The 8,939-nt window shown below is 49.0% G+C and overlaps 2 protein-coding genes across 2 annotated transcripts; both read left to right on the top strand.

Moving 5' to 3' along the window:
- On the top strand, positions 1-1,758 carry C9H20orf141 (chromosome 9 C20orf141 homolog). Its single transcript, XM_057780165.1, has 3 exons — positions 1-9; positions 1,279-1,433; positions 1,521-1,758. The coding sequence occupies exons 1-3, from the start codon at positions 1-3 to the stop codon at positions 1,756-1,758; spliced, it is 402 nt and encodes a 133-aa protein (XP_057636148.1).
- An 83-nt stretch (positions 1,759-1,841) lies between these two features.
- Positions 1,842-2,906, top strand: Tmem239 (transmembrane protein 239). Its single transcript, XM_057780164.1, has 3 exons — positions 1,842-1,847; positions 2,227-2,294; positions 2,378-2,906. Exons 1-3 carry the CDS (start codon positions 1,842-1,844, stop codon positions 2,904-2,906), a joined length of 603 nt encoding a protein of 200 aa, XP_057636147.1.
- Positions 2,907-8,939: the final 6,033 nt, after the last annotated feature.

Raw genomic sequence — 8,939 nt, 5'->3', positions numbered from 1 at the left:
ATGTTGAAGGTTAGGTTCACAACCTCTGTCTTTTTTTTCTTTAAATTTCTCTGGTCAGCACCTATTTATATAGTCCATGCTGGTCTTAAACTCACAATCTTTCTGCTTCAGCCTGCTGAGCACTGAAATTAAGGCATATTCTACCATGCCCAGTTCTCTGTAACATTTCTGAAACCATAACAACTCCCAAAACTGCAGTGCTTAAAACATCCAATTCATGTGCGATTCCCCTCTGTATGTTGTGAATATGTTTTAAAACCATTGGTTAATAAAGAACCTGTACTGGGCTATGGCAGGGCAGAATATGGGTAAGTGGGAAAACTAAACTGCAAGCAGGCAGATGCTATGCAGCTGAAAAAGGAGAAAGACGCCAGAACCTCACCGGTAAGCCACAGTCCTGTGGCAATGCACAGATTAATAGAAATGGGTTAACTTAAGATGTAAGAGCTAGCTAGAAGTATGCCTGAGCAATCAGCCCAACAATGTTATAACTAATATAGCTTCTGTGTAATTATTTGGATCTGGGCAGCTGGGAAATGAAAGTGCAGTCTCCGTTCGCATCCAATGGCACCCTCCTGCCACCCACAGCCTAGCTTGCCTCCTGGAAAAGTATATTCGCACCCCAGAGTTGCAGGCCTCACTCAAGTTCAGGGAAGAGAACTGAAGACAGAAAAACTGAATGACATCCCAGACACATAGCCTGAGGACCTTCCGGGAAGAAGCAGCCTCTCCTCCCTCGGGCAGGGTCTGAGGAGTCATGCTGCTAGCATGCTTTCCTGACAACCCAGAAACCCTGGGAAGTCCCCAGGGCAGAAAACCATTAGCCAAGGCAATAACTAAGGGTGAGTCGTAGTTCTCAGTAAACAATGATTTGCTGGCTAAGCCCCGCCTAGGCTACCAGTGCTTATGAGGCGAGACAAACTGTTGTCCTGTTCTTAACTCAAGGTCCTACCTGGCAATAAGTCACAATGACTCAGTGTTCAAATCCAGAATGGTCAACCCAAGTGGGAGGAGGTGAGGAGGGTTTAGTGAAGATGTGGAGTGGAAGTTGGGGGTGGAGGGCATCCACGAAGAGCCTAGTTCCCAATTCTTTGAGCTCTCCCTTGAGTGTAAACCAAGGTCTTCCTTTTTCCTGATCCCTTAATCTCCTAGCACTAGCTCTTCCTAATACTTCCAAGCCCCAGCTCTGCTTGCCCATGCCCAAAGCTCTTATAGACCCCACCCTAACCCTCCTAGCAGTCTGGATACTTGAGAGGGATAGAATAGGTCAGTGACTAGTGTGTCCCCTGGGGCTTCAGCTGGGCCCAGCTCCTGGACAGAATCCTAGGGCTGGGGGCACTAGGAGCGACAATTCCAACAGTCTTCTCGACAGCTGGCCTAGCCCTGTTGCTCCTACTGCTGGTCAGCTTCCTGGCCTTTGACCTGCTCCATGGGTAAGTGACAGGAGTTTGCCAGGTGGGTATCCCAAGCACAGGGACAGATGAGCAGTTGCCTTGACCTGCCCTCTTCTCTCTCCACAGGCCCACAGGTCCTATCCTGCCACGACACAGACTTCTTTCAAAGGGTCAGAGCCAGGGGGCTGGTGAAGGTCCAGGACAGCAGGCAGCTGCCCTCTTCCACACAGGGCTGGTCTCAGGACTACTCAGGTTCCAGGATGTACTGCTCCTGCTGTTCCTGGGCCTGGGTCTGTTCTTGGGAGGCTCTGGTATACCCTTAGCCCTGCTGGGTCTGGCTTTCTGCCTCCATCCTTGGGACTGAGGGCCCTCTGAAAACTGAATTCCTTCTAAAAATACACCAGCCATTCTGCTTCCCCAGGTTTCTTCTCCTCCATGCTGAGCTACATGAGGGTAAGGTGGTGGGGTGAGGGTAGAATACTCCATTGTGTTCAGCTTGAACCTCAGAGGCCTCTAGTTCCATAGTATGGACATTTGAGAACTGGGGCTGAGGCTTAGGGCAACAAGAGAAAACAGAGAAAAGGGTGGATACAGCAACCAACGCCAGCCCTGCACTTTGAGGCAGCCATTAAGGAGGGACAGGAGTGGGGAAGGCTTCCTATAAGCAAGGAGAATGGTTTCTGTGAGGTTTACTGAACACTCCTGCAAGCCTAGAGGGTCCATAAGTAAGGGACCCAAGAGAGCCTCACACTATGCAGTAGCTCCTCTCAGCTGGGCCCCGCCCCAGCCCGGGTCATAATGGACTCCTCTGAGGGATGGTGGGGTGAGTGAGGGTGAGATTGGGACCTGGCTGCCAGGCTGGCCTGGGCACAGCAGGAAGCATCATGACTTAGGCGGCTCTGCCCAAAGGTAAGTCCTAGGCCCCTGTTCAAACCCCAATCCTGCCTGTGCTGGTATCCTCCTAACCCCTGTAACCCTACCTATCCGGAGGTCCTGGGCATCTCCAGGGCTGCTCCTGCAGCTGGCCTGGCCCTGTCCACAGGTGCACCAGCCGTGATGCAGCAGCCACGAGTGGAGACGGATATCATCGGGGCTGGCGAGGGACCCCAGCGGGCAGTGCCCTGGTCAGCCTGGGTCACCCGTCAGGACTGGGTGCGCTGGTGGGCAAGCCACTTGCCCCGGAGCTGGTCTCAGTGGTGGAATACATCAGGTTGGCGGCAACCTCTACAGCATATGCTATGGGGTCTGGAGGGGACACTCTACCTGCTGCTGTCCCTGATGCTATGTCATGCACTCTTCACCACGGGCTCCTACCTGCTGAGCTCCCTGTGGCCTATGGTGGCTGTGGTGTGGAGCCACCTGCTGCCAGCTATCCTGCTGCTGGTACTCAGTGCCCTGCCTGCTCTGCTCTTCGCGGCCTCCTTCCTGCTGCTCTTCTCCACATTGCTGAGCCTCGTGGGCCTCCTTACCTCCATGACTCACCCAGGCTATGCTCAGGACTTGGACCAATAGAAGGGCAACCCCATCTTACTGCCTGTGTCTGTCGAGCCCTGGCCAAAGGCCTGAGTCCTGTGGGGAGGGAGGGAGGTGGAACCCCAGTAGTTCTCAGACCCCAGTCACAAGCACAGGCGGGGCCTGGCTTCTGGGCCATCTGCCTTAAACTCATGTTGGCGTCATGGACAGGACAATGGTTTAGCCAAGGACAAGAGCTTGGCCAAGCCCTGAGAACACCCATACAGAAGTGGCAACGTCCGTCACTCGGTCTCCCAGGCAGCATCTTTTTGTCCTGCCACCTCAGCCTTCCCTGCTTCAGGCTTCCTGAGTGTTTCCACTTGCATAACCCTGGTCTTATCACTCTGTACATTTGTCAAGGATCCTCTCTCTCTGCTTCCAGGAGGAGAATAGAAGACTCTGGAATGGGCCTTACTGAAAGATAGATAGATAGAGGTGGTCCTGGTCCAAAACCATGGGGACCCCACATCACTCACCTCCCAGAAATGAAAAATAAGCCAATCATCAGTCATCGTAGTAAGTTTTATGTGTATGTGTGTGTGTGTGTGCACACGCATACTAGAGATTGAACCCAAGGCTTTGTGCATGTGCATACACTCCACCCCTACATACATATGGAGCCTCCAGATCTATTATGAAAGAACAAGTCCCATTTCAGACACCCACAGTTTGGCCAATTCATTATTTTTGAACCTCAGTGTTAAGTGTGTTCCATTTTTTTTCATAAGATTGTTGTGATCCAAAGTTAGTATCTATTTACAAAATACATTGTTTTGTTTTCGAGACAGGGTCTCATGAAGCCTGGGATGGCTTTAAACTTCCTATTTAAATAAGGATGACTTTAAACTCCTGATCCTATTGCCTCCACCTCTAGAATCCTGGGATTAAAGCTTGTGCCACCATGCCTGGTTTTATGAAAAATACTTTGTAAGGCCAAAAAGCAGTTAAGCTGTTTTGGCTCCAAGAACATTCTTCAAGTTCAAAAGGCCTTTTGATCCAGAAGCTTGATGATGGATCAAAGATTCCAGAGAAATTCTCTGTCCTAGATAGAATCTCAGCCTTAAAATAGCTAACACAGAATGGATGGTGTGGACCAAATGCAGAAGGCTGTGTCACACAATCTCAAACTAGGCAGATAGTGAACTATACTTGCTGTGCAATGCTTGGGGTTGGAGCCTGGTGCCAGGAAAGGCTTACAAAACTGTGTGAGTAAGAAAATAACTCAGGGATTTCCAAAACTGATCAAGCAAGTTGCTCACATCCCAGAAGGTTTTGGATCATCCATACTTCCTCGGAGTGTGGCTCCTATGATGACCCTACCAAAAACAAACTTTGAGCATTAGTTACCAGATAAGGTGACAGACATGTTAGATAGTTTGCCCACAGCCAGGGCCCAACTAACAGTCTTTATCCACGCCCGACCCCCTACCCATTCCCTGCTGCTTCCCAACTCTATTTTATACCTAACCTTTAAATCTCTGCTTCAGAAGCTCTAGGCCAAAAAACTCTTCTGCCACCCATACACTCATGCACCTTAAATCATGGTTCACTTTGGCCAAAGCCTGTTAGTTTTGGAACTCTATATGTTATTGGTTAGACATCTCTAATTTCAGTGTCTAAAACCCAAACCAGCCCTTCTTTTTCTTTGTAGTTCCCCCTGCAATATGACCATGTGTCAAGGCAAGACATGGAGATGCTGTTATTCTTGTGGTTACCATGCTGTAAGCCTAGTCCTGTCACATTCTTGCTCCAGGGAGATCTCTCTCTCCCTCCCCCCCCTCCCTCCCTCCCTCCCTCCCTCTCTCTCTCTCTCTCTCCCTCTCTCACACACACACACACTCACACACACACTCACACTCACACACAGAGCCACATATACACTCATGTAGTTCAGACTGTCCTCAAACTCACTATGTAACTGAGGATGATCTTGAACTTCTGATCCTCTTGCCCTTACCTCCCAAGGGCTGGGGTTACAAGGATGTGCTACCATGCCTGGTTTATTTGGTACTGGTGATCAAACTCAAGGTTCCCTGCATCTTAGGCAAGTATTCTACCAACTGAGCTACATTCCTAGCCCTGATAGGTCTTTCTAAACTTCATTTTCTATATGAACATAAAACAGACACTCGACTTGGGGCATTAGGCTTGCAAGGTGAAGTGCCTGAACTAGCCCCTAACGCCACTATATACATACACACATGCATACATACATATGTGCATACGTATGTGCATACACTGTGACTATTTTGTCAGGATCAGGACAGCAACTCCTCAGTGTCAAGGCCAGGCTGTTTGAGTCCCAGATCACTCTAACAGGCGACTAAGGAGAAATTCACATTAGAGATGAAGCTAAGTACTAGTGATGTCATAAGTCAAATGTGTCTAGATATCTAGATATCTGGAGGGCTGGGACTTCAGAGTAGTCTGTGGTGGAAATAGAGACGAAGAAGCCTAGCCTGGATCTTTTACTAATCTAGCCATGCCTTGCTGGCCAGGGACATCACTCCAGAGACCTGGTACCATTCTAATTAAGGGGAGAGGAGGTTTTAACCAAGACCATATGCACAGGATGGCAGGGGACACAGTGCAGGTGAGAACACGAAAGGCCTTTCCCCTCCCCTCACATCAAAATACATCTTCCATCCTCCTGACCTGCTGGTGTGGGGTAGGGCGATGCAGTGAAACTGGAAAACAGATGGGCAATCCTTACCACATGGGACACTTATCCTATAACCCAGAAATGAAATGAATTCTCACAGAGGTCCTTGCGGGCGGGGGGGGGGGCTCAATCTTCAAAATGTGGTCCCGGGAAGAACAGTATAGTCATCCCTTAACTCTTTAGATCTATAGAGACTCTGTGGGGGCTGAAGAGATGGCTCGGCAGTTAAGTACACTTGCTGCTCTTTCAAGAGGATCCTGGTTTGGTCCCCAGAGCCCCCATGTCAGCACACAACCACCCGTAACTTTAGTTCCTGGAGATCTGATGCCCCCCCCCCCTCCCGTGGGCACCAGGCACTCATGTGGTGCAGATGCATGCAAGCACTCATTCATGCACATGAAATAAAACTTAACAGCAAAAAGTAGACTCTCAGGGGCTAAGGATGCAGCTCATTTGATAGTGTTAGCCCAGCATTCAGGCTTGATCTCCAGCACTACACAATCCGGGCTGCTAGTTCTTGCCTGTAGTCCTGTCTACCACTTGGGAGATGAGGAACCAAAGTACAAGGCCTTCCTTCCTCAGCAAGTTTGAGGCCAGGTTGGATTACATGAGACCATGTCTAGAAAGAAAAAAGCAAACACTCCCCGGCCCCCAAAATCAAATTTGACAGCTCCATCTTAGGCCTGCTGAGCTGTGAGGCGACATGTGTCCGAGAAACACTGCATTGGACATATGGTTGAGGATTTCACTGCACTGTTGTTGGGGGGCAAGGAGACAGGAAGAGCAACGCATGGGGGTGGAAGCAACCGGAGCAGTCGTGAGATCTTAGTATGAAATACGGTTCTTGTGGCACGCATTTAAAACATATAGAGGCACAATATTTCTTTTTGCAAGAAAACAAGGCAAGAAACAGAATGGCGTGACTAGTGCCGGGCAAATGGGAGTGGGATATAATGTGAGACACCTTGCAGTAAATAAAAAACAGTTTCAACATAATTCCGGAAATTCCTATAATGTATGCAAAGCCATCCACTTTAAATGATTTTAAAATACAACCTAATGGAGAATGGGAATGCTGGTGTCAAAGTGTTCTAAGCCTTTCCAGTTGGGACAAGAGGAAAGAGGAGTCCCAACTGACCTGATGTCCTGGACCACTGGATGAATATTTTTGCCGCCCTTCCTCGTCTCATCTACAGTTTTTTCCCATGGGGTTGGAATAAGGGGCTGGGATCCACCAGTGGTTTTAGCCAGATAAACCAATCAGGCATGGCTTAGTTGATTCACACCAACACAGTATCCTGATTGTGTGTGTGTGTGTGTGTGTGTCCATAACGACCTTTCTCTCACTGCCTCATGGTCCAGGGTGAAAAGAGGAACAGTCTGGACCTAGAAGTACCTCTAAAGATGGTCAGAGGGGGAATGCATGTATCTAGGTCCTCATGGATGAGCACGCCGGACTGAGTGGGACCGACAGGAAAGGGGTCCCTAGAAACAGGAAGACAAGCAGCACCTGGGAAACTTTACAGGCTCACTATTCTAAGACTAGGCTCTAGAGGGCGTGCTCAAGGGTGACTGGCCCTTGGCCAAAGGGAAGAGTGAGGAAGCCACGTCTTGGAAGCGACCTGAGAAGGGACCGAAGGAGGCCCAGAATCGAGGGTGACCATTGGTAGGCATGCTCAGATGTACTCAAGGGCAGAGGCAGGGGGACAATCACTAGCATAGGGGTGTGTCCTGAATTCTTGGCAGACACCTGCAATTCTAGGTGGTGTCCTCTGGAAACCCTGTCTGGCTAAGGGCAGAGGAGTCATGAGGGCAGCTGACAGGCACTGAGGTGGACTGATGTGTAGAAGGGCTTGACACTGATAAGTCCCAAACCCAGCCTGGGATACAAAGGCCATGAGCATCTACAAGGGGAAGTGATAGCCATCCTGGACCATGAAGATCCCCAAAATCCCAGCAAGAGGAGTCTGGTGATCAATGTAGCAATGCATGCACCCCGGTGAAGATATGTAGTTCCGGCCATGAAAGGTCGGCCTTGGCTAGGGTGTCCCAGGGAAGCGGGATTCCGCAGACTTGGACATCAGCCTTAAGGTGTGCGGGGCAAAACTTGGGGGCCATGGAGACATAGCAGGTCTGGCATCACCAGTGACAGTTTTGTTGCCTCTTCATCTACTTTCCTAAATCTCCAGCTTGGCTACCCCAGCAAGAGAAAACCAAGACTGGGAGGGCTCGCTGATGACAATACTGAGAGGGCCAATTGCCTCAGTGAGAATCTGGATACAATTAACTCTGTAAAATTTTTGGGGGGCTGAGTCAACATTTCCATTTATGTTTTGCAATGAAACCTTTGCTTCCTTTATACTGATATCTCTCAAGTATTTTTAGGGCAGGGAATGTGGCTCAGTGGCAGAGTCTGGCTGATGGGTGATGTCCAAGGTTTGAGTCCTGGTACCGCAATAAAGCAGTTTTAAAAGAGATTCGTTTAACATCTGTTATTTCTACCATAGTTTCTCCCTTGCCATCAAATGTCAGGCCCCCAAATAAAAATGGGAGACGGTGGTGTACGCATCAGTAGTTCCCGCTGTATGCAGGGGCCTCAGGAACACCAGCTGTGTCCTATGAGACAGGAACTCTCATAGCCTGAGTTGTCTATGAGGCTAGAACAGCTGGCCAGCCAGCCCCAGGCATCTGCCTGTCTCGGCCCCACCAGCACTGTATTCAAGTGGGCACCACAATACTCAGCATTCTTATGTGGGTTCTGGGAATTAAACTGATCCTCAAGCACTTCACCTACTGAGCCCAACAGTTCACGTTTTTTTGTTTTGTTATTTTTTTCGTTTTTCGAGACAGGGTTTCTTTGTGGCTTTGGAGCCTGTCCTGGAACTAGCTCTTGTAGACCAGGCTAGTCTCGAACTCACAGAGATTCACCTGCCTCTGCCTCCCGAGTGCTGGGATTAAAGGCGTGTGCCACCACCGCCCGGCTTCAGTTCACGTTTTAAAATAACCAAGTAGTATTCTAACGGGTGGTATCCTCAGTTTATCAGTTCACCTGTTGATGGATGGACATGAATCATTTTCAGCTGTTGAAATTGCAATGGTGAAGTCTTCCTATGAGCATGTTTTCATTTTGTCTGGGTAAACACTTCAAGATGAAGTAGCCAGATCATATAGACCATCTTTCCCGTGTCAGCCATTCCAGCAGTAAATGGTGCTACCTCATATAGTTTGTGTTTGCCTCTTTCCCAGTGGCTGAAAATGTTGAACATCTTTTGATGTTTATTTACAATCTGTCTGTCTTTTTTCCTTAAGTGTTTGCATTCCCTTAAATTTACTGGGCTTTTTGTTTTTTTTTTTAAATCCTAGATACATGT

The sequence above is a fragment of the Chionomys nivalis genome, chromosome 9, assembly GCF_950005125.1.
Source record: "Chionomys nivalis chromosome 9, mChiNiv1.1, whole genome shotgun sequence".
NCBI lineage: Eukaryota > Metazoa > Chordata > Mammalia > Rodentia > Cricetidae > Chionomys > Chionomys nivalis.
The sequence above is the reverse complement of the archived record's forward strand: the minus strand, read 5'-3'. Positions and strand labels throughout refer to the sequence as shown.